This window comes from Heptranchias perlo, chromosome 16, assembly GCF_035084215.1.
Source record: "Heptranchias perlo isolate sHepPer1 chromosome 16, sHepPer1.hap1, whole genome shotgun sequence".
NCBI lineage: Eukaryota > Metazoa > Chordata > Chondrichthyes > Hexanchiformes > Hexanchidae > Heptranchias > Heptranchias perlo.
This window is the reverse complement of record NC_090340.1, coordinates 35426285-35453007: the sequence shown is the minus strand read 5'-3', so window position 1 is coordinate 35453007 and position 26723 is coordinate 35426285. Positions and strand designations below refer to the sequence as shown.

General features: G+C 42.1%; 1 protein-coding gene across 3 annotated transcripts in view; it reads right to left on the bottom strand.

Moving 5' to 3' along the window:
* The window catches only part of mylk3 (myosin light chain kinase 3), a 62982-nt gene extending 36259 nt beyond the window's left edge, over positions 1-26723 (bottom strand). For all 3 annotated transcript variants that reach the window (XM_067997934.1, XM_067997933.1, XM_067997935.1), the window contains exon 1: positions 26533-26723. In XM_067997934.1, coding sequence (XP_067854035.1) covers positions 26533-26643 — 111 coding nt within the window. In that variant the 5' untranslated portion in view covers positions 26644-26723. The remainder of the gene's footprint in view (positions 1-26532) is intronic.

Here is a 26723-nt window from a genome sequence, read left to right as displayed (position 1 = left end):
GCTATTTACAACTGTTGGCGAATATATGTTCTCAAATGGTAATGCATGTAGTGACCTGATACTAGCTGTCAGATGAAACAAAAATAGATTGTGATGACAATTGCATCAAATATTTTTCTGGCACATGCCTTTAGCATTTCAAACTCTGTTGTGGGATGAAGTTATATTAAACAATATTCTAAGCATTGCCATTATGCTCCTTTAAAATGACTCTCATGGGCACACAAATACCAATCTCATATTTGAATATAACCTTGAATAGAATAACATTTAACTTTCAAATCTCTTTTGAAATAATTCACAATTGTCTAATTCTGAAATAAGACAAACATTTAAACAGTCCCTAAAGCATTGTAGTAACTTATACCCTGAATTACGCTTGTATTACAATTGGATCATGAAACATTTCTTCCACTGGGCCTCCAGTGACAATGCTTTGTAATTAGAGTCTGCTATAGGGGGGTTCAGCCACTGAAGTACTATCCAACACTGAGATGGGTATCAAGAATGAGTGCCTGATATCCAACAAATTGCCTCAACTGTCCTGCACCTTAAAAAGTCTCTGTTCAGTTAGTACCTACTTCTTACCTTTATTTTTATTCGTTCATGGGATGTGGGTGTCGCTGGCGAGGCCGGCATTTATTGCCCATTCCTAATTGCCCTTGAGAAGGTGGTGGTGAGCTGCCTTCTTGAACCGCTGCAGTCCGTGTGGTGAAGGTTCTCCCACAGTGCTGTTAGGTAGGGAGTTCCAGGATTTTGACCCAGCGACGATGAAGGAACGGCGATATATTTCCAAGTCAGGATGGTGTGTGACTTGGAGGGGAACGTGCAGGTGGTGTTGGTCCCATGTGCCTGCTGCCCTTGTCCTTCTAGGTGGTAGAGGTCGCGGGTTTGGGAGGTGCTGTCGAAGAAGCCTTGGCGAGTTGCTGCAGTGCATCCTGTGGATGGTACACACTGCAGCCACAGTGCGCCGGTGGTGAAGGGAGTGAATGTTTAGGGTGGTGGATGGGGTGCCACCTCATGATCTGGCTGTATCTGCGAAAGGAAAGCTGGCAAAAATGTGGCGCCTTGAAATCAGGCAATAAGGGCTCAAAGACATAGCCACTACTCTCAACACATGGTCGTCGCATCTCCCGCTTCCAACAAAACTTTGCCTGTATAATACTTGCAACACTCCGATTCTCCTGTATGTATCAGAGACTTAAACAGTCTCACAAGCAAACCGGGCAAAAATTGATGCAGTGATGTCTTTGCCGCATTCGGCACCATGACCATGTCACCAATACTCCAATCTCCCCTAAGTGTCACAATTGACAAAAGGCTCTTAAGCTGTTTGGGCACATGGCCAGGCTTGACCAGTGACGTGACACCTCCAGAGTGCAGAGCTTATCCTCCAAAGACCTGGAAACGCCCCCTTGGAAGAACAAGAAGCATCTCGCTTTCGACCATTACAGCTGACCTCAGGGCCCAAAATATAAGAGTCTTCTCCGCCATGAGGAGAGCCAAGGACCATGAGAGATGGAGACGTACGATCCATCAAGCAACACTATGTAGGAGCATGCTACAATAATGATATACCAGCCATTGCGATCTATATTGAAACACATCAATCTTTGCTGATCTCTACTAAAACACACCAGCCATTGCTCGCTCTCAGTTTAAACTGAAGTATAAACAATGGAGTTGTCTACAGGATGAGCAGCATTGGCAATCTTTGTTTATATTTATTGCATAGGTGCAAAAGGTTGAGATGAACCATAGACTGCATTCTACTGTGATAGCCCCTGTCAACTTTTACCTTGGAAGTATTTGTCTCTGGCAGAATGTACCACCAGTCATTCCCACCCATAATCTGACATTCCCCAAGAATGGGTGGGTTGGGGGCGGGTGGGAGGTTAAAATAATAGCTTTTTGGAGCGGGACCGCATCCAGGCTCCAACTCACCCACTTCTGGATTTAACCCAGGTAGGTTTGTGTGCGTGTTCACAGCAGATACCAGGAAGTCCTGCCCCCACTTAAAGCTGGCGGGCTGATACTTAAAAGGGCAATGTACCTCATTGAGATACTTGTGCTACTTAACATTTTGTGTATTGGACATTTAAAATGAATTTAACCTTACCTGTTCGGGTTTCTCATTGCTTCCGATTTACAACAGGTGAAAGCAGATGGGAAGGGCTGGATCCATGAGGTAAGTGTTTTTATTGCGCTGCTCGTGGGCCCAGAGGAACAGGAGTGCTTCATCCAGGCCCAACATGGTCACCTGGCCGACAGGAACCCTGCACTCAGCTGACACCGCCACCCCCCGCCCCCCCCAACAACCACCCCCATGTCTAATGCTGGCTGATCCCTGATGTCGGATGCTGGCTGACCCCCCCCCCACCGATGTCGGATGCTGGCTGACCCCCACCCCCCCCCCCCCCCCCCGATGTCCAATGCTGGCTGAACCCCACCCCCGATCAGCGATGCTGGATGACCCTCCGATGTCGTCCACATTCCCCCAACTCCCCCCGCCTCCGATTTTTTCCAAGCTCAATGATCTCTCACCCCCTCCCGCCCCCCTCTCTGATTTGCAGCTCCTTTCACTGCCGACAGGCAGCCAGCCTGACAATCTGGTTGCCTGGCATGTGGAAACCCACAAGCTCAAATACTCACCTTCAATTGAGTTGTGATCGCAGATTGTGACACATTCAATTCGCTTCCAGGTTCCCCACACGAGTATCTGCGGACGCGTGGGGTACCGGCTCCGAGTAAAAATTATGCCCACATGTCACCTTGCATCAACCAAAATGGTAGTAAGGTCAATCTAAAGCATATAACACCAGATTACATATTGATTATATTTAGATAAATGTCTGATCCTTATTCAAACTATCCTGCAACTTCTCACAGAGTTCCATTTTGCTGTTTATTATTTTCATTAAGCCATCCAGTTCTGTAAAGAATAGCCGTCCATCCACAATTTTCAAATTACATTATGCTCCTAGATATGAGTTCTAGGTTATCAGGAAAGACTGAAGAAACTTGGGCTTGGCCAAGAAGTGTCTGAGAAGCGATCTTATAGAGGTATATAAGATACTTAAGGGAATGGAAAAGGTAAATGTAGAATTTTACTTTAAATTGTGAGACTAGGACAAAGGACACAGATTTAAACTGATATCAAAACATTCTTCTTCACACAGAAAGTGATCAACATATGGAATAGACTTTCAGAAACAATGAGATTCAATGAGAGACACTATGATCATTTTGGATAGATGAATTTAGATAGGCCAAATGGCCTTTCTCATCCATAAATATCTTGTAAGGTTATGAGATTTAATATTCTTAAACCTTTGCTGCAAGCAGTTTTAACAACCTTGATGCTCATTCATTCAAAATCAAACAACGTCTTTTCATATGGGATTCCTTTGTGATGACAGCATAATTTTTTCCTTGTACTCATCACCTGCTGCTATAGTGACAGGATCTTTCTGGGACATCATATATTTTGTTTTGCCTTTTTGTTATAGTATCGCTAGGGTTAAAATCAAGTTCACTTGAAGAAATAATCCAATCTAGAATCTGTGCATTTCACTATTCCAGTATTTCCATTTTCAAAGACAAACCGTCTGGGATGAGACCTGTGCCTTTTATATGTTAATACTGATTAATTCCAAAGCCATTTGGGTTGATATCATTAGAAGCACGTCCTGATAGCAGCTGGTTTTGTTCTGTTAATGTTCCATTAAGACGAAAGAGATTTTCAGTCAGATGACAAATTTGTGTCTGACAATTATCAGATGGTCTTTGCTGACAAACTAGGGGTAATCCATAGAATTGCATACTCTGTGTCTTTAAATATATGTACGATTGGCAGTTTTGATTTTGAAAGACACATTTTTGATTTCAACAACTTGCATTTATATAGCACCTTTAACATAGTAAAACGTCCCAAGGCGCTTCATAGGAGCATTATCAAACAAAATTTGACACCGAGCCACATAAGGAGATACTAGGACAAAAGCTTTGTCAAAGAGGTAGGTTTAAGGAGCATCTTAAAGGAGGAGGGAGAGGTAGAGAGGCAGAGAGGTTTATGGAGGGAATTCCAGAGTTTAGGGCCTGGGCAGTTGAAGGCAAGGCCGCCAATGGTGGAGCGATGAAAATTGGAGATGCACAAAGGTCAGAATTGGAGGAGCGCAGAGATCTCGGAGGGTTGTAGGGCTGGAGGAGGTTACAGAGAAAAGGAAGGGCGAGGCCATGGAGGAATTTGAAAACAAGGATAAGAATTTTAAAATCGAGGCGTTGCCGGACTGGGAGCCAATGTAGGTCAGTGAGCACAGGGGTGATGGGTGAACGGGACTTGGTACGAGTTAGGATATGGGCATTTCCTTTGGTAGAAGAGCAGGGGAGTTCTACTCAGTATCCTGGTCAATATTTATCCCTCAACCAATATCACTAAAAAAAATGTATTATCTGGACATTATCTCATTGCTATATGTGGGACCTTTCTGTGCACATATTGGCTACCGTGTTTCCTACATTACAACAGTGACTATACTTCAGAAGTACTTCATTGGCTGTAAAGCTTTGGGACATCCTGAGGTCGTGAAAGGCACTACATAAATGCACATTCTTTCTTTCTTTTCTTTGGTCAAACTTCAAAGATTACTGGGAAATATCTCATGCTCCCAGTTTACCAATTCTCCTGAGGCCATCAAGAGGAAGGCACGGGAAAAGGCAAACAACCTCATGTAAAGTTATTGTTAAGGATGTTATCACAGTTCCAATATTAATAAGAGTGTTGGTGAATACTGCATCTGTGTATTAGCTTTCATGTTCAAGGAGGGATAAATATGCTCAGTAAACTACTGTAATCTGCTTTATTGTATATTGCTACTGCTTTTCTGTTACTTTTATTAAACTTGCTCATGGGTTATAGGTCGGATAGAGTATTTATTCTACTGTTTTCCAAAGTTTAGGAGGTGACGGGGGGCTTGTGATATATCCAGTAAGCTAAATGCTCACAAGGATTTCTGTTCGGCCCATTGACTCACTACATTACCAGATAGCAGGCATATAGGGCTCGATGTTACCAGGCCTGCGGGTTTCCGGCGGGTTGGGTTTCGGGAGCGTGGTCAACACGCTCGGTGAAATTAGTGGGTTGCCCGCGTGATCGTAGCAGGCAACACACTAATAGGAATCAATTACCTGCTCCTCCGGGGTCCACGCTGCTGGTCTGCGCGTCGGGCGGGCTGCGCATGCGCAGTACGATCTGTCAGCTGGAGGCTCTCTAGTTAAAGGGGCAGTCCTCCACTGACAGATGCTGCAACCAATGGAACAAATTTCAGCATGGAGCAGCCCAGGGGGAAGGCTGCTCCCAGTTTAATGATGCCTCACCCCAGGTATCATCAGATGGGGTGAGGAGGAGGGCGAAGACAGAGATCTTCCACCCGGCGGGCGGGAGGAAGCGGCCAGCCTCTGCCACCAAGAAGACCTGGCTCGAGGTGGCAGAGGGGGTCACCTGCGCAACCAACATATCGCCCACCTGCATACAGTGCAGGAGGCGCTGCAATGACCTCAGTAGGTCAGCCACAGTGAGAACACAAAGTCTTTCCCCTACACTCCATCTGCCACAACACTGCCCCCACCCCACATCTCCTTCGGCACCGCCAACACTACTCTGTCACATCACCCCTCATACCCACTCAAATCCCATCCTCATCTTACCTCCACCTAATCACCTCGCCAGTACTCATCCTGCCACTAACACGCGACCCAATCCTCATACAATCTCATGGCTCTATCCCATACTCACCCTCTCGTGCATCTCCCTCACGGCCAGCCTCACTCAACCTGCCACCACCTGTGCTGCAGCCACAGGGCATGCATCATATATGTGCAGTAGGCAGCGTAAGGCAAATGTTTCGTGAGCATGAAGGGGGTGCACAAGGGTGTCGGAGGGTTTGCCATGGGTGTTACCTATATTGAATTTCAGAGCAACAAACAGCACACATTATATTGGCACCACCACTGCCATGTCTCCGCGAATCCTGTCTGTTGTGTCCAATAATGCCCGCTCCTGGGTATCACTATGAGGACCCACCACTGATGCCACCCATCGTGTTACTGCAGAGTAGGTGCAGGTGTATTTGCAGGGCTCGTCCGCGCAGACCACTGAGAGACATCGGCGGTGTAGCCGGCTGCACCCTGGAAGGATGCGGAGGAGAAGTTGTGGAGGGCAGTGGTGACTTTGGCAGCGACAGGTAAGCAGTTGGTGCTGGGGCCAGCCAGGAGCAGCTCGGCATGAAAGAGCCTGCAGATCTCCACGACTACATGTCGAGCGAATCTGCGCCTCCGTGTGCACTGCTGCTCGGAGAGGTCCGGGGAGCTTCGCCTCGGTCTGTGGACCATGTGGCGAGGGTAGTGCCCTCTGCGATGCGTCTCTCTCTGCGGTAGCCCTCCCTCCTGCTGTGCAGGTGGGCGTGCAACAACACCGTGTTGGGGGGCTCCACGTCTCTGCGGCGGACCGCGTGGACTGCGAGGCTGCTGGGGCTGGTCATGCTGTTCGTCCTCCGAGGGTGTCCACGCACCACCCATCTGGCAGGTGTTGGTCTGAGGGGTTGTGCAGGGTAGGTGGGTGGTTCCTCGGACTGGGGCTGCGGTTTCGTGTCGGTCTGTCCTGTGGCTTGGCGGGGGGTGGTGGGGGGCAGGGGTTGCCCTATGTGACGCAGTGGCCTCCTGCATGGGTGAGGGCTCTCCCCCGTGGAGTGCATCTTGACAGCTGCCACAGGCTGCTGGCTGCAACACGCCTGGTTGGAGAGAGACTGTTTCCCCCAGTGTGTGAAACAGTCTGCGATGCAGGTAAAATCCCACACTTCCTCTTTTGACAGCTGATTCAGCTCATTAACTGACCTCAACAAGCAAGGTAAGTACTCTCAAGTGGAACCCCGCTGGCTTTAATTGCCTGCGGGATTCCCACCAGCGGGGGCCACGCACGCAGCCCCGCACGTCATCGGGGAACCTGGAAGTGGTCGGGGTCGCGGCGCGATCCGGTCACGTGACCTCATATCGGGATTTTCGGGGCCCCCCCGCTGGAAACCCGCAGGAAACCCGACCCTAAAATCGAGCCCATAAAGTCACAGACAGATTTTTAGGGAGAGAAGGCTTGCTTATGGGAGTAGTTCTAAGCCTGACAGAAATACCTGAGTAAAAACATACCACTTCTGATTTTATAAGCTAACCAAAGATAGGGATTGTTACAAATTCGGGTCTGCCATACGTACCTTCTTAGGTTCAATGCTGCCAATCACTCCCGTAAATGATCTGAATATCTTACTTTCATGGGAGTTAACTCACATGGCCCTAATTCTACTTGCATAATAAGAGTGTAACAATAATACCCCCTGTGACCTGGGCCGGATATTCATTTCTTTCACTCATGTACTTCTATAATCTTTTCGCAGGGAAAACCAAGCAAACATTTGGTGAGACGAAGCTGGATACAAGTTGTTAGGCTGTTTTATTTCACAGTGAGTAAACATACCGCACAACAGTTCTGATCAAATTCACTTAGTTGAATTGATACAAGTTGTTCTCATGGAATAAAACAAAAGTAATGAACACGCTATGCTTCCTCACATTAAAGGGTTGTCTTGCTTGACTTAAATAAACTAATTTCTAACTCCCCATGCACTGTATTCTTCTTGCAGCCATTTTTGGGGCCTCATTGCTTTACTGCTTTATGTTTCTAAAAACCTGTCTGCACAGCATCCTGATTCTGTGTTTTATCTATTACTATTCTATTGGATCAAAGACTTTCCAACACAATGGGCGTGAGTAGTTTTATTGATTGCCAAGACGAATTGTTTATTATTTACAATCAACATCAAAGCTAACTCATTGGTATCTTAACTAACTATTTTCTTAGATCCCTTTTTTAACTTCCATGAATAAACTACGTTTTGAAACATAACATTTAAAGTAACCCTTTTCCCAAATTTTTCAGTGGAAAAATGTTCAAAAAAGAAATCCTGACTTGTCATGACAGGGATCCTCTTGATCATTACGTACAGTGTCGAATATTGTTTGCAATTTATTCACTCACTTTGTGACTTTCTTAATGTCAATGATTTTTTTCCAGGCCTCCTTTACTGAACATCAAATAGTGCATTGACTTGGGCAACCTCCTCCCAAGCATAGTGTCAATGGACCTTGGTGTTCATATTGTTTGCCGTCTATCAAACACGTTAACCACATGTTCTGATGCATTATCAGTGAACTGCGCTTTCCTGCAATGTTTGCCTTCCATTTGGTCGCTCTTCGCTCTCCATAATTGCTTCAATGGCCAAAACTGTTTTTATCTCATTACTTAATATTGTTAAGGCCCTTAAGAGGTGGCAAGCAGCCAGGCTGGTGATGGAACAATTTGTTTACCGCTATGAGTAGGGAGGGCACAAATCAGACAGTCACGTCGGCGGCTACATAGTTTTTACTACTATCAGCATCGTGGATCGCCACGGCCCCAAATCACCATCCAGAAAACATTGCAGGAAGAGTACAGTGTGACGACTGGGTGATGATAGGATTGGACATGGCTACCATGATTTCCTTAATTGTTTTATCCTTGACACTTGCTACCCAGACTCAGTCACCTGGGTGAGAAGAAAATAAATGCCAGAGCAAAAAAGAGGAGTACATTGGATGGAAAACTAAAGACAATTTCTTTTTATAAGCAAGGTAGTACAGTACTAAATGTATTGGCGTTAAAACAGAAAAGATCATGCTGAAGCAGGAGTGTGCATTAACGGATTATCTCCCTCTATGCTATTATGAATCACGCTGATTCATGGCACAGGCTGTGCCTCACTGTCACAGGAGACTTACTTTACCTAAATGACTGATTGTACACACACACGCACGTACACACCAATGCTGGTTGGAATGGAACTATTTGTAGCAAACAGTACAGTTTATTAATAAACCTGCTCCAAAGACAATTAGCCTGGCCTATATTTCACTATCCTAACTCCTATAATACCAATCATCCAAGGCAAGAAATACTATTTTCATGCTAACAATTATTGCACAATATTGCAGGCGAATCTATTTTGTTATGAGATGCATTTTTATATATGCAGTCAACCCAGCCTACAGAAAGTGTGGTTTCCAAAGGAAGCCTTAGTGATGCAAAAGAATTTCACACCTAACTGCAGCAAGGCAAAGACATCAGCATGTTTAAAACGGGACTATTCAATATATGCAGTTGTTCAATTGGTCACACACTCAGAGGTCAACATTCTTATCTTACTGGAGATGTACTTTGGGAATGCAGAATCCAAACCACTTGCATTGACGTGACTCCTGCATTCCACCCTGAGTGATCTGAATGTTCACACTACAAGCAAATCCCTTGAAAGGTCCCAGGCGATTATGAGGAACCATCAGGTTTCTGTCCTCTATGTTAGTGACCTGCAGTGTCCATTTGTATTTACTCTGTTTTATACCAGAAATCATTATAATTAATTCTCAAACTTTTACCTGAACATATACATTGGAAGTCAATATCTCAAATGAAAAGAACGATTATTATTGATATGTTTTCTAACCAGATAATCCATCTTCCGCTTTCCTCTCCTGAAGGTACTGGCTAAACAGTAAGTGTTGGTGGGCTATTTAGCTGTGGAGAGCATCACAGCTGCAATCAATTCTGCTTTCAACGAATGTCAATACATGCACACTTTCCTGCAAGGATTGATGGCTATCCAACAGTGGCTAAGGTGTATTATCAGTTCCACACTTCAAACTACTACAAACTACATTTTTGAGAGAGAGTACATTGCACATAGCTCCACAACTTAGCTAAAACTTAAAATATACATAACCCATTTTATGTTGCACCGGGATTTCTGTGGCTTCTCCTGAGGAGGGGAAAGGCGGAATGTTTGTGCCTCCAACAACCCAGCCAAGGGACTGGGCACACTTTAACTTTTGTCTTTGGAGCGTGTTTCAAAATATAGAAGGTGCAGTTTTTTTTAAGTGATTTTCTGAACTTGATATGGCTGCTAAATGATGTTATGTGACATTCTATCCTCTCTCCACACACAGACACACACACACACACACACACATCAAGTTATATCCTATTCCTATGAGCATTAAGAACTGGTCCTGTGGTGTTTAAAGGATGTGCCAACTACATTCATGTAGTTTACACATAGCTTCAGAGTCATTTATATATGTAATAACATTTTAAAAAGAATCACCAGGTTCATGTTGAGAAAAATGTTAAAACATTTTTACAAGGTTGTGTAGTATCTGCAGTGGTTCCGTTTGTCTCTATAGATATTTCTGTGACTATTTCAAACCAAAGAATTGTTAATAGCAGACAAATACTGAAAAGTCTAATCATGTGGTGGAATTTATCCCGAGCTCCCAAAGACCATTTCTAGTGACTAGATAACAGACCATTACTGAACTGAATTCATTTGTTGATAAAGGAACTGAGACTGCATCTGAGGGGAAATGCTATCTCCATGCGTCAGAAAAGGATGCAGAGTTAGAAGAGGAAGAGAAGGAGGAGGAATGTGCATTTATATAGTACCCTTAATGTAGAAAAATGGCTCACAGCACTTAACAGAGGCATAATCAAACAATGGACGTTAAACCAAAGAAGGAGAAATTAGAAGGAGTGATCAAAAGCTTGGTCAAAGAGGTGGGTTTTAAGGAAGGTTTTAAAGGAGGAGTGGGAGGTGAACAGGCGGACAGGTTTAGGGAGGGAATTCCAGAGTGTGGAATAAAGGCATGGCTGCAAATTTGAGGCAAAGGGAGGCAGGGATGCACAAAAGGCCAGAGCCAGAGGAAGGAAGAGTTTGGATGAGGTTGCAGAGGTAGGCAGAGGTGAAGCCATGAAGGAATTTAAACACAGGGATGAGAATTTTAAATTTGAAGTACTGGACAATGGTCATGGGCAAGTGAGACTTGGTGTAGGATAGCATATAGGCAGCAGAGTTTTGGATGGAATTGAAGTTTATGGAGGGTGGAGGTTGGTAGACCAGCCAGAAGAGCAATGGAATAGTCGAGTTTGGAGATGACAAGCCAACTTTTATACTAAAAGAGCAAATTGAACATGGTGCAGATAAGATGAAATCAGTAAGCACAAGTTTTCTTCTGGTACAGATCACATTGTTGTAAGCATGCATCGATTTGGTTCTAGAATTATGATAACTCAACATTCTACCACATGTATCTTGATTATATGCGCTATCAATCATGATATTCCCTCTTTCTCTGTGAGAAAGAGGAATGGGACTCAAAAGGCTTTGACTCTGAGCTGGTTAGGTCCGAGACAAATATTGTGTTGATTTAGGGAAAATTTAGTAGTCCCCTATTTGGCTCCTCGACATCAGCATCAGTTGGAGTTAAAATTAGTTTAATGGCTCCAGTTTTCCATGCTTGATTGTGCTCAACCTGACCAAATTCAGTATGGGATACTGAAATTGTTAGTTAAACTTTTTGAATAATGCTCATATTTCAGAGTTCTTATGTTCAGACATATCTGAGTCGAAACTAGATTTCAAGAAAATGGTGAGAAACAAAGCATGTCAAAAGTCACATTTTACTTTCTGTACTGCACAAAGAACATTTTACTTTGCAAAATGCCACAAGCATTCATGATCTTTTACGTTACATCTTCTGGTCTTGGGAAAGCAGATACAGTGAGAATATTATTGCACTAGTAACAGTTTCATTACTCAGTATAAATTATTACATTTTGTTTCTTATTGCTGATTGCTGGGATTATTGCAATTATTGGAATCTAATAGCCTTCACAATTTTAAAAAAAGACTGGATTTTTTTGCCACAACTCAACAAAGAAAACGTCCCAAATATAGCTGAAAATATCCATACTATTATATCCAGCAGTATATTCTAATTGAAAGCACTTCCACAGAGTGCCATGGACTGCAGACGCATGATTCTTGAACAATTGGAGGCACTCCTAAAAGCCCTGATCTATGTAGGGCTGACAGCATTGGTGTTCCACCAGTGGCTTTGCTCTCCCTGGAACAAAGCTGTACTGTAAAGGAGCCAAAGCATTTGCTGTTCTTTGTCAGATAAAATTTTCTTTTCTGACTTTTGAACTTTGAAAGGTCACCCTCCTGATATAGATTAAAACCATTTTAATGCTTAGGTTCCTTTTCCCATGATTTTACTTACATTGAAAAGCAAACTATAAATGTCTTTTATTCATACTTCACTCATAAATAAAAAATACTGCCTCAGAAGGAAAGCCCCTTTGAGATTGTTGCTAGTATGGACTGTCAGTGTTTCCACCTGTCGCCTAATCCATTTTGAAGAAAACAGGATTCGCAAAGTTGTAACACGACAGGAAACCAGTTTCTTCTGTTGTGGTCATAAAACAAGTTCCTCTTTATAAGAATAGGCATTCTTAATTTTAGTTCAAAACCAGTCTGCTTATGCTTTCAAATCAGCTGTGGTTCTGCCAATAGCACAGTTGAAAATCTCTGTAGGGTTTCAGAGAATGTCATTTCATATTTATAAAGTATATATGAATCAGACATTTTTGTACAGAATTTTCAATAAAAAGTGAGAAATTATAATAACAGTGACTTAATTATTCATTGGTTTCATTTTAAATTGTAGCCACACCTTCACCTGTGTACTGGCACATTACAAGTTGTAATTAAGGAATTTTGCATTGAAATGTGTTAATGTGACTTAAAAGAAATTGATTTCATACTTATAGCCAAATTGATTTGTGCCTTGTGAGCTAAAGAAAATATTTGTGTGAACTTTATTTAACTTTTCTAACTATGGGAAAGATACTTGTTCACACCCGCTGTGAAGCCATGGCATCATAGATCACCAAAAATTGACCATCTATGAAATGGCCTATTCTGTATATTTTTCAGACTCAGTTTGCTTAAATGTCATAATTGAATTGAGTTACTAATATGACTGAGGAGTGCAAGGGATAGTGTCAATGCTGATGATATACTTGATGGTCGAAGACTAAAAACCACTTCCTCATGCAGTTTGAGAGAGATTGCATTTGTAAAGTGCACAAAGTGTAGAGGTTTGAAGTTATACAGAGCGCCTGAACCATACATACACACACACATCCACTTCATCATAACATTAGGAAATTCAAGAGCAATGGGGCAAACATAATATATGTAAGTATGATGTAAACAAATTCCTAGCAAATCCTGATATAACCACATCTTATACAATTACAGTTTATTTCTAAATTATTCACAAAGCTCCTACTGATTTTCAACAATCAATATAACAACCTTCTTGTAAATGCTGGTTGGAGATAGTCTTTTGTGGATTTTTATTGTTGAACTGTGGAACTGCATTATTAGTACTTAGATGAGGATTCAAATGGAGATGTTCCCCATCCCACTGCACCCACCCCCCCCACAAAAAAAAACTTGCACTCTTCTATTAGTCACTAAAATTTGCACATCTACAAATAACTGCTGTAGGAACTTCATGCACTGCTGTTTGCTCACTATCCAGACCACTCTGCTGGTCAATATGAATGTTCAGAATGCATTTCCTGTTAGGCACTCATCTATTTAAAAAATCCCTTTAAGATTCTAGGAGGAACATCTAAAGAAATCCCTGCCCTTTTTTCAAATTTTAAAAGAGATTGATTTAAAAAATAGACTTTAATAAATGTATCAGTGATATATGGATACAGAAATAGTACATAAGTAGTTTCATAATCTGCTTATATTAGATCATTTTTACTTACAGAGGGTTTGCTTTACAGCTGTACTGCTGTACTCGGCCGAGAAAAACAGGCTGTGCAACCCAGAATATATAGTAAAATAAGGTGGTAGTGTTTTAGATAGTAAAATAAAAATTAAAATCATATTTGTAACTTTCAGCTGCTGGTGTGTATTCAGCTGGCAATCAATAATCCAATACTAGGTCTGAACACTCCACATCTGGACATGGAGCTTCCATCCACTAAAATATTGTTACTAACGTGCAGTTGTTTTCTGCTGCCTCAAAATATTCCTAATTTCATTGTTCCATTTAACTCCAGCATCTGGAAGACCATAGATTTTTTTTACAACTACATGGCTCTCTGCTCCTGTTCATATTCTGAATGGAGTGTCCTAGATTTATATTTAAGAGCCAAAATACCACAACAGACCTTTTCAGCCAACTGGGCATGTGGCAAACCCTTATATATAGATCCTGACCTTAACTCTTTCCACTTACCTTTAGGAACATAGGAATGTGCAGTATCAGATAAAACGTCCCAAAGTTCAAACAGTACCACATATTGCTCTCTCTCTTATCCATTAATTGCCTCTTTTGGTAAAAAAACTATCCAGCTCTCTCTTGAATTTGCTGTTTCTTTAGGTAATCTGATGCACACATTCACCTTCCTCTATGTGACATTGTTACATCTAAACTGTTCATCTTTCCTCTTCTGAACTTGAGGACATGCTCCATAACTATTTGGCTATTTTATTTCATTATGACCTGCAGAAATATTTAATGGATCACCAAAATAATCATTGTTCCAGTAACACATCTTTTACATTACTCACTGATATTGTTCAGTACTAAGCATAGGCTGAAATATTTCAGTTCCTATAATAAAGCTATTCAGTTCTAGTATAAAAGGGAGTACATTTTTTTGTTTTTTCTGAATATTATGTGCAACAAATCTAATCAATTATTATAAAAGATGGGCTTTTTTGTTTTTAATAGGAATTGGTCTCATTAGAATTTATCCCTTTGTTAATTTTCTGTGATCTCGATTTCCTCACTAGAGTCGTACTCTTTCTTATATCAGCACTGCCTGGTTAGGGACCCACTTATGCTGCAATCCTATTAATTTCATTGCTCACAACATGGTTGTTTGTTACCTGTCTACATCGTGCCAAGGTGGGATATGTCAATAAACAACATCCCTTCCTTTCCCATCTTGAGAAAGGTATTTTATTCTGTGGTAAGTTTCCAGCAGCAGCCCATTCATCAAGTGCTACGGGTTTCACAATGACACATCCACAGCGGGAGGCCCCTGCCATGCATAACTCTCAAGTGCTACAGATTTCAGGGCGTGCCCCACATTCACTGTGGGACTTCACTCTGTTTTCTGCCTCTGCTACATATTTCTTCTGAATTGTTGCACTCCATCAGTTGATCTTTGTTTTTCTAAGGATTTATTTTCTAAAATGGTGATTTCAGAGTTAAATCCTATGAACCTTGTATTCTTCCTGTCATAAAAAGTAATCAGCATAGTATAGAAACTTTATTTCTCACATATTAACTTCACCATGGATTCCTGTGAAAAACATACTATACACATTGGTTGTGTGCTACATATAATGTTCCACACTGGACCTTTAGGAGGTTGACATTATAAGCTGAAGAGGATAATAAGGCTGGGTATTGCTAGAAATCTGCCTATCCACCCAAAGGTTACCTCAGCATCATTTCAGATACTAGTGGTGGATTTAGCTTGTATCATCCAGGCATCTGTATTGCACTACATGTCTCAAGTGATTAAAGCTAACAAGGTAAGTGTATCCTGATGCCTGGATCAACACAATAGCACCAATAAATGAAAGATGATTTCTACTGCATTGAAAGAACTTAAGAATATAAGGAATAGGAGCAGGAGTAGGCCATACAGCCCCTCGAGCCTGCTCCGCCATTCAATAAGATCATGGCTGAACTTCTACCTCAACTCCACTTTCCCGCCCTATCCCCATATCCCTTAATTCCCTTAGTGTCCAAAAATCTATCGATCGCAGTCTTGAATATACTCAACGACTGAGCATCCACAGCCCTCTAGGGTAGAGGATCCCAGAGATTCACAACCCTCTGTATGAAAAAATTTTTCCTCATTTCGGTCCTAAATGGCCGACCCCTTATCCTGAGACTATGACCCTAGTTCTAGACTTTTCAGCCAGGAGAAACAGCCTCTCAGCATCTACCCTGCCAAGCACTCTAAGAATTTTATACGTTTCAATGAGATCACCTCTCATTCTTCTAAACTCCAGAGAATATGGGCCCATTCTACTCAAGATCTCCTCATAGGACAACCCTCTCATCCCAGGAATCAATCTAGTGAACCTTCGTTGCAACCCCTCCAAGGTAAGTATATCCTTTCTTAGGTAAGGAGACCAAAACTGCACACTGTACTCCAGGTGTGGTCTCATCAGAGCCATATATAATTGCAGCAAGACCTCCTTACTCTTATTCTCCAACCCCCTTGCAGTAAAGGCTAACATACCATTTGCCTTCCTAATTGCTTGCTGTACCTGCATGTTAGCTTTCTGTGATACCCATATCCCTCTAATTACCAATATTTCGTAGTCACCTTTTAAAAAATATTCTGCTTTTCTATTCTTCTTACCAAAATGGATAATTTCACATTTCCTCACATTATACTCCAACTTCCACCTTCTCGCTCACTCACTTAACCTGTCTATATCCCTTTGCAGCCATTTTGCATCCTCATTGCAGCTTACTTTCCCACCTAGCTTTGCATCATCAGCAAACCTGGATACACTACACTCGGTCCCCTCAACTAAGTAATTGATATATATTGTAAACAGCTGAGGCTCAAGCACTGATCACTAGTTACAACCTGCCAACCCGAAAATGGCCTGTTTATTCCTACTCTCTGTTTTCTGTCCATTAACCAATCCTCAATCCATGCTAATATACTACCCCCAATCCCATGAGCCCTAATCTTGTGTAACACCTCTTGTGTGGCACCTTACCAAATGCCTTTTGAAAATCAAAATACACTACATCCACTGGTTCCCCCTTATCTATCTAGTTACACCCTCAAAAAACTCTAATAGATTCGTCAAACACGATTTACCTTTCATAAAACCGTGCTGACTCTGCCTAATCATATTATGATTTTCTAAGTGCCCTGTTACTACATCCTTAACCTTTCCAAAGCAGCTGGATCTAACTTATTTCTCACATGAGACAACTGTTTATATATTCTGGGAAATAGGGATGTACTTTAATGGGTAGGGTATGAGTGCAACAGAACTCATCTTGGACTGGTGATCCTCTTGTGATGGTGCTATTGTTGTACTGTCTCAAAAACTCTGCATAGTTTCTATGATGAAGCTCTTTGCTTGGGTTTTTTCTGGACAGATCTACAGCAAAATGTCATAATAATCTCCCCAAGGTGGCCAGTGCCAAAGAAAGAGCTGATCATAGACAATGGCCAGCAATCTCAGAAATGTAACTTGTCTATTTCCTAACTATTCAATTGCTTGTAATGGCATATTACTAAAGAAAGAACTTGCACTTATATAGTGCCGTAGGATGTCCCAAAGCACTTTACAGCCAATGAATTACTTTTGAACTGTAGTCAATGTTGTTTGTAGGCAAACGCAGCAGCAAGATTTTATAAACAGTAATGAGATGAATGACCAGTTAATCTGCTTTGGTGATGTTTGTTGAGGGATAATTTTTGGCTAGGATACCAGAGGAACTTTCCTACACTTTTTCAAATAGTGCCATTGGCTGTTTTACATCCAGCTATGCAGGCAGACAAGGCTTAGTTTCTTCTGAAAGACAGCACCTTTAACAATGTAATACTCCTTCAACACTGCATTGAAGTGCCAGCCTAGATTATATGCTCAAGTCTTTGAATGGGGCTTGAATGCACAACCTTCTAACTCAGAGGCAAGAACACTACCACTGCCAGTAACAATGCAGTCAAAGCTTTTTCTCCATAGTTTTCTTACTATTAGAAGAAAGTTGCTTGTGATGTTGCCCATGCTCAATTGAGGAATATATTTTTTTATATACAGGATGTTGATGGTGTTGGGAGACTTCAGAAACTCACTGCACAGAGCCAGCTAAAGGCCAGAGTCTACAATTACATTGTGACAGTTGACACAGCAAAATTAAATGAAAAATGTTGACATAGCAATTTACAATGGTAAATGTTGAGTCAAAATTATGACAACAGGAAGTAAGGTTTGTGGACAGGAAGTGGACACCATTCACAAGATTTTTAATAATAAAGTAGCAATCTCTCATGGCATTGCACATGAGGAAGGAAGAAGTGAATGGGGGTTAGAGGACGGGAGATAAGTGGACCAAGGCACGCAAATGTAATTCAGTCCCTAGTATATATGTCATATATTCTGTCCTTGTTTTTATGGGGTTTTCGATAAAATTATGATTTAAAAAAAGGAATGTGGTAGTGGTAGGGGATAGTATAGTCAGGGGGACAGACTCTGTTCTCTGCAGCCATGACTGAGAGGTCCAATGGCTGTGTTGCTTGCCCAGTGCCAGGGTTAAGGATATCTCTTCGTGGCTGGAAAAGAACTTGGAGCATGAGGGGGAGGATCCAGTTGTCGTGGTCCACATAGGAACCAACAGCATAGGTAGAACTAAGAGTGGGGTTCTGCTGAGACAGTTTGAGGAGCTAGGGTCTAAATTAATAAGCGGAACCTCGAAGGTAATAATCTCTGAATCACTACCTGAGCTATGTGTAAATTGGCATAGAGAGAAACAGATCAGAGAGCTAAATGTGTGGCTCAAAGAATGGTGTGGGAGACAGGGGTTTCAATTCATGGGGCACTGGCACCAGTACTGGGGATAGAGGGAGCTGTTCCATTGGGACGGACTCCACTTAAACCGGGCTGGGACCAACGTCCTGGCGAATAATTAGGGCTGGAGATAGGGCTTTAAACTAAAAAGGGGGGGAGGGGTCAGGTGAGGGAAATTTAGAAATCTAATGAGGAAAGTCAAGACAACAGAGCAGTGTAGTATTTGGGTAAAGATAAGCAGAGTTTGGCAGGAAGAGACAGAGAGCTTATCAATAATAGAGCATCAACAAATAGTGTCAAAGCAGGAAAAAATGGTAAAAAGGCAAAATTAAAGACTCTGTATCTGAATGCATGGAGCATTCGTAACAAGATAGATGAATTAGTTGCACAAATAGAGATAAATGGGTTTGATCTAATAGCCATTACAGAGACATGGTTCCAAAGTGACCAAGGTTGGGAACTAAATATTCCAGGATACATGATGTTTAGAAAAGACAGGCAGAATGGAAAAGGAGCAGGTGTAGCCCTAATAATAAAGGATTACATAAGGTCAGTGGTGAGAAAGGGTCTTGCTCGGCAGATCAGGAAGTAGAATCAGTACGAGTGGAAATAAGAAATAACAAGGGGCAGAAAACATTGGTGGGAGTAGTTTATATGCCCTCTAATAGTAGCAATACCATTGGACAGAGTATTAATCATGAAATAATAGCAGCTTGTAACAAAGGTAATGCAGTAGTCGTGGGGGACTTTAATCTTCATATAGACTGGGCAAATAAAATTGGAAAAGATAGTTTGGTGGACAAATTCATGGAATGCATTTGAGACAGTTTCCTAGAGCAATACGTCATGGGACCAACCAGGGAATAGGCTATTTTAGATCTTGTATTTTGTAATGGGACAGGGTTAATTAGTAATTTCACAGTGAGGGATCCTGTGGGGAAAAGTGATCATAATATGATAGTGTTTCACATTGAGTTTGGGAGTGACATACCTAAGTAAGAAACTAGAGTCTTAAACTTAAATAAAGCCAATTACATAGGAATGAGGGGTAGATTGGGAAATCAAATTAAAGGGTATGACAGTTGAAAAGCAATGACAAATATTTAAAGAGATATTATAATATTCTCAACAAATATACATTCCATTGAGAAATAAAAACTCCATGGGAAAAGTGATCTACCTGTGGCTAACTAAAGAAGTTAAGGATAGTATTAGATTAAAAGAAGAAGCCTATAATGTTGCCAAGAAGAGTAGTAAGCCTGAGGATTGGGAGAGTTTTAGAAACCAGCAAAGGATGATCAAAAAATTGATAAAAGGAGAGAAAACAGAATATGAAAGTAAACTAGCAAGAAATACAAAAACAGATTGTAAGAGCTTCAACAAGTATGTAAAAAGGAACAGAGTAGCAAAAGGAAACGTTGGTCACTTAAAGGCTGAGACTGGAGAAATTATAATGGGTATCAGGTAATGGCAGATGCGTAAAACAAATATATACCAGAAATAGTGGGGAACCAAGGGACAAATGAGATTGAGGAACTTAAAACAAATGATGTCAGTAGAGAAAAAGTACTTGAGAAACTAATGGGACTAAAAGCCAATAAATCCCTTGGACCTGATGGCCTACATCCAAGGGTTCTAAAAGAGGTGGCTGCAGAGATAATGGATGTATTGGTTATGATCTTACAAAATTCCCTAGATTCTAGAACGGTCCCAGTGAACTGGAAAGTAGCAAATGTGACCCCGCTATTCAAGAAAGGAGGGAGAGAGAAAACAGGTAACTACAGGCCAGTCAGCCTGACATCAGTCGTCGGGAAAATGCTGGAATCCATTATTAAGGAAGTAGTAACGGCACTTAGAAAAACATAATATGATTAGGCAGAGTCAACTTGGTTTTATGAAAGGGAAATCATGTTTGACAAATTTATTAGAGTTTTTTGAGGATGTAACTAGCAGGGTAGATAAAGGGGAACCAGTGGATGTAGTATATTTGGATTTTCAAAAGGCATTCGATAAGGTGCCACATAAAAGGTTGTTACACAAGATAAGGGCTCATGGGGATGGGGTAACATATTAGCATGGATAGAGGATTGGTTAACGGACAGAAAACAGAGAGTAGGGATAAACGGGTCATTCTCAGGTTGGCAAGCTGTAACTAGTGGAGTGCCGCAAGGATCGGTGCTTGGGCCTCAGATATTTACAATCTATATTAATGACTTAGATGAAGGGACTGAGTGTAATGTATCCAAGTTTGCTGATGATACAAAGCTTGGTGGGAAAGTAAACTGTGAGCAGGACACAAAGAGTCTGCAAAGGGATATAGACAGATTAAGTGAGTGGGCAAGAAGGTGGCAGACAGAGTATAATGTGGGGAAATGTGAAGTTATTCACTTTGGTAAGAAGAATAGAAAAGCAGAATATTTTTTAAATGGTGAGAAACTATTTAATGTTGGTGTTGAGAGAGACTTGTGTGTCCTCGTACAAGAAACACAAAAAGTTAACATGCAGATACAGCAAGCAATTAGGAAAGCAAATGGCATGTTGGCCTTTATTGCAAGGGGGTTGGAGTATAAGAGTAAGTAAGTCTTCCTACAATTGTACAGGGCTTTGGTAAGACCTCACCTGGTGTACTGCGGACAGTTTTGGTCTCCTTATCTAAGGAAGGACATATCTGCCATAGAGGCGGTGCAACGAAGGTTCGCTAGATTGATTCCTGGAATGAGAGGGTTGTCCTATGAGGAAAGATTGAGTAGAATGGGCCTATACTCTCTGGAGTTTAGAAGAAGGAGAGGTGATCTCATTGAAACATATAAGATTATGAGACGCGTGACAGGGTAGATACTGAGAGGCTGTTTCCTATGGCTGGAGAGTCTAGAACTAGGGGGCACAGTCGCAAGATAAGGGGTCGGCCATTTAAGACTGAAATGAGGAGGAATTTCTTCACTCAGACGGTTGTGAATCTTTGGGATTCTCTACCTCAGAGTGCTGTGGATGCTCAGTCATTGAGTATATTCAAGACTGAGATCGATAGATTTTTGGACTCTAGGGGAATCAAGTGATATGGGGATTGGGCAGGAAAGTGGAGTTGAAGTTGAAGATCAGCCACGATCTTATTGAATGGCGGAGCGGGCTCGAGGGGCCGTGTGGCCTGCTCCTGCTCCTATTTCTTATGTTCTTTTGTTATGGCGACACAGCAGGAGAAGCCTCACCTCCAAGTAGTTGCTCTGCAGTGCAGTATGGGAAATTGGGATATGCAACACTAATGCATTACAGCACCACCACTGGCAGGAGGGTGTAATTACAGCATGACAAGTTTACTTCGGCTGTTCTGGGAAATGTTTTTACTATAAATGTGAACAAAGGAATTTATAATCGAAAAGTCAACAACAAGAAGTAAGATTTTGTACACAGAAAGTGCATGCAAGCATAAGATTTTTAATAAATAGATGGATGTTCATTATATGCTAACAGCGCACTGTGGTAAAACTAGCTAACATGAATTTATCTTTTCTCTTTCGGATACTGACCGAACTGCTGTGCATTTTCACCATGTTTTATTTTTATTTAAAATTTCCAGCATTCATAGTTTTTCTTTTTATGTTTAACATCAGTCAGTGTACCCTGTATAAAGAAATAAATACCTGCATTCAGTTCCAATGGGCAGTATTCGTACTTCCTTTTTCTACATTCAGCAGCAAATCTGACAGTTTGAGCACCACGTGACTGGCCGTAACAAAGTCCATACAGGACTATTATTTACATGCTGTGAAAGTTTTACAATTATTGCTTTGCCTCTCACTACCAAACATCATTATTAAAAAAATTTATGAAACTTGTTCAATGTTCAGCAGTGTGACATGACCAAACTACAATTCAGAACCTTCTACCAAACCAACAGAAAATAATAGTCTCACCATACATTCACACTGCGTGCAGTAACTGCAGGAAGTCCATTCCAAATGTTGATCACTCTCTGCATGAGGAAGAACCTCCTGATATCAGTCCTAAAGTTACCTTTTACCACTTTGAGTCTGTGTCCCCTTGTCCTATTCCCATAATTTAATTTAAAATACTATTTCAGACTAACCTCTTCCATATCTTTTGCTATCTTACATACGTTTATAAGATCACATCGCAATTATCTCCTTTTCAGACTGAAAATCCATTTCTTGTTTATGACTCTGTAAAACAAGTTGAGATATTTTTCGAACTTGAAGACTCTATAGAAATACAAATTGTTTTTTTGTAGTTGAAAATCTCCTTTGTTTCTCAGAGACCAGAACTGGACACAGTACTCAAGGTGTGGTCTGACCAGAGCACTGTACATTTTGGTCACAACTTCCTCTGACTTGTATTTTATTGTGTTGGCTATGTGGTTCAACATTCTATTGGCTTTGTTGATTGCTGCACTGCATTGGCTGGACATGCTGGGGCCTATATTCGTAATTGGCCGAAACGGGGGGGGGGCAAAATTGTTATCATGCTCCAATAACGTACCTATTCATTCTAAATTGTTCCCCGTGCCTGCTTAGCATGAAATAAGCGAGCTGTCAAAGCTACTCACGCTATTCATTGGCAGCTTGCCTAACAGGGGGTGCACGAAATCAGATGTCTCTGGCATCTGTTAAAGGCAGCCAGGACCTCTTAAAGGGGAGGTGCACTGTGGCTGCAATCAGCTTCATTCTGAACACCACTGAAATGGCAGGCAGAAGAGATACTGGAAGGACTCACTACTTTTCAGATGCAGCTGTGGAGGATGCTGGTGGAGGAGGTCAGCAAGAGGAGGGACCTCATCTTTCCACCCTGCGGTAAGAAGATATCCTGGCTAGCTTTGCAGAAACAGTGGGCAGAGGTGGCAGTGCAGGTCAGTGCCAGAAGCAATGCTCCCAGGACCTGGCTGCAATGCAGAAAAAAGTTCATTGATCTGACAAGGGCTTCTAAGGTAAGACTCTTAATTCAGCTACTTACAATCTATATTAATGACTTAGATGAAGGGACTGAGTGTAATGTATCCAAGTTAGCTGACGATGCAAAGTTAGGTGGGAAAGTAAGCTGTGAGGAGGACACAAAGAGTCTACAAAGGGATATAGACAGGTTAAATGAGTGGACAAGAAGGTGGCAGATGGAGTATAATGTGGGGAAATGTTAGGTTATTCACTTTAGTAGGAAAAACAGAAAAACTGAAATTTTTTTAAATGGTGGGAAATTATTAATTGTTGGTGTTCAGAGGGATTTGGGTGTCCTTGTACATGAAACACAGATAGTTAACATGCAGGTACAGCAAGCAATTAGGAAGGCAAATGGTATGTTGGCCTTTATTTCAAGGGGGTTGGAGTACAAGAGTAAGGAAGTCTTGCTGCAATTGTACAGGGCTTTGGTGAGACCACACCTGGAGTACTGTGTGCAATTTTGGTGTCCTTACCTAAGGAGGGATATACTTGCCTTAGTGGCGGTGCAACGAAAGTTCACTAGATTGATTCCTGGGATGAGAGGGTTGTCCTATGAGGAAAGATTGAATAGAATGGGCCTATACTCTCTGAAGTTTAGATGAATGATAGGTGATCTCATTGAAACATATAAGATTCTAAGAGGACCTGACAGGTTAAATGCTGAGAGGATGTTTCCCCTGGCTGGAGAGTCTAGAACTAGGGGACATAGTCTCAGGATAAGGAGTTGGACATTTAGGACTGAGATGAGGAGGAATTTCTTCACTCAGAGGGTCGTGAATATTTGGAATTCTTTACCCCAGAGGGCTGTGGATGCTCTGTCGTTGAATATATTCAAGAATGAAATTGATAGATTTTTGGACTCTAAGGGAATCAAGGAATATGGGAATCAGGCGGGAAAGTGGAGTTGAGGTCGCAGATCAACCATGATCTTACTGAATGGCGGAGCAGGCTCGAGGGGCCGTCTGGCCTACTCCTGCTCCTATTTCTTACGTTCGTATCTCTCATTACTCTTAGTCCTGCATTACTAGCGGCTTCAGCACTCACATCCCTTCTCTCCCCCTCTTCCCACCGCTGAGCTCCAATCACTGCTGCACACTTTGCTTCAGCTCCTTCTGCTGTTACTGCAGTGCTCTGCACCTGCTACTGACCTCATTATCTCTTCCCTCACCTCCTCACACCTCTGCCATCTTTCACACGCCAGCAACACTAATGTAACCCGACAGGCACATCATCAAAACATCTCACTAGGCCAACACTAACACACTCCCTTCTTTCTTGCAGGAGAAGCTGGCACACAATAAAAGACAGCAGGCAGCCACCACATCTATACACATCCTATCCCCGCTAGTAGAGACTGTATTGGACATTGTGGGCAGGGAACGCATCAGGATCGTGGCTTATGGAGAAGTTGTAGGAGAAGTTCCAGAAGGGTTTTAAGCCATCTCCCCCTCTTACTCTTCTCACAGAAATCTCACCCTCACACACTATGCGTAACAAAGGGCTGCTGCTTTCGGCAGTCACTCATCTGTTCCTGCTTACCCTTGTCACTAACTGCTAACCCTTGCTCCTCTCTTCCCCTTCAAATTCTGAAACTCTAAAGGGCACAGTGGGACCAGAGGAAGAGTAAGACATCCCTCTAGAAGATCCAGTGTCACTCAACCTTACCCAAGCAAACACCAGCTCAGAGATTGGCACCCCACATAGTTTAGCGAAGAGAGTAGCGAGGTCTGAACTGCAAGATTCACCGAGCACGTGCGCAGGAGCAAGGACAGGTGGATAGGACGTCCCAGGACGCAATTTGCTGGAGGGCAACCTCGCATCCTAGCCCTGCCGCAGAGGGCAGAGATGAAGACCTCAAGGACCCAGCATACTGTTGGCTATACAGCACAAACTTCTAAGTGCACTAGACAGCCTGCCAGCAAGCTTCCGCACGATGGCAGAGAGCATGGTAGAGTCCAACTCCAACTTGCGCGAGGTCTTTGCGAATCCAAACCATGCAGTCAACTATGGAATGAGTGGTCAGTTCTATCAGCACTGCCTTGGGACTCACAATGATGCAGCTTCAGGTGGCAGCTTCGACAGTTTTGATGGAAGCATAAGACTGCTGCCATCTTGGCTCTATGCTCCAGAATGCCCTCTGCCTCGCAAAGCATGAAGGACATTGTTGATAGGGGCTTATAGAGCATCTCATCACTCCTGTACTCTCACGCAGAGCAGTGGGAATGCTTGATGATGCTCCATGAGAGTGACATTGGCTCCATGGGAGAGGCAGATGTTCATCAAAAATCACCAAAATACTCTCCAGTAGCCTATCAAGCCCAAACAGAGACTTATGGAGGTGAGTATCCCTTTAAATAGTGCTTCTGCAGCATGCTTCCCAACTGGTAAGGCAATGACTTCCTGTTTGAGGTTAAGACCCAGTGAATCAGGAGCTTCCAAGCACGAACTTAGCAAATGGATCCTTATTCATATGCAGGACCCTCATTTTAATACTTAAATCAATGTTGCGCTCCTTATAGGCAGCTGCCAGGACCGCCTAAAAAAATCTCAGGACCAATTTAGCACTGACTCCGGTGCCCGCACAGATCAAGCCATCAAATTGCTAAATTCGTCATTTGCTGGGTTTTACCAAAATAATCCCAAACTCCAAATGTTTTGTCCAGTTAGATTTTGTCAGGTTTCATTGACTGAACCCAAAAACATGCTTTATTTTGTTCTTTATTATTTCTATTTTAAATCAATACTTGAAGGCATTTTATTAATGCTGGATCTGCCGACTAACTCTGGCACACAATATAACACCCCGGATAATCCGGAATCAACCATCTACATTACTAAGCAGAGATTCTCATATCAAAAAAGGTCAAATAAAATAGTGAAGGCTTAATCATCAGACTTTGTGATTGTATCATTCTACACTTCTAAATGGCTTTCATACAGCATAAGACACCAGATAATCTTTAACAAGCTTACTTATTCTATTATATTCATTTTTAAGTAAGTGTAAACTTTGATAACCTTACCGCGAATCTCTTTATATAGTCAGAGACATTAAATCCTCCAGTACTGAGACGAACAGATCTATACAACTGTGATTCTTTATACAGCATTTCCATTCTTCCTTTTGTATTCATAAAACTGTGCGGGACAGACAGCGAGCTATAACAAAGGCACTCTCTTCAAGTTCATGGTGGATGTTTACTTGATGGGTGCT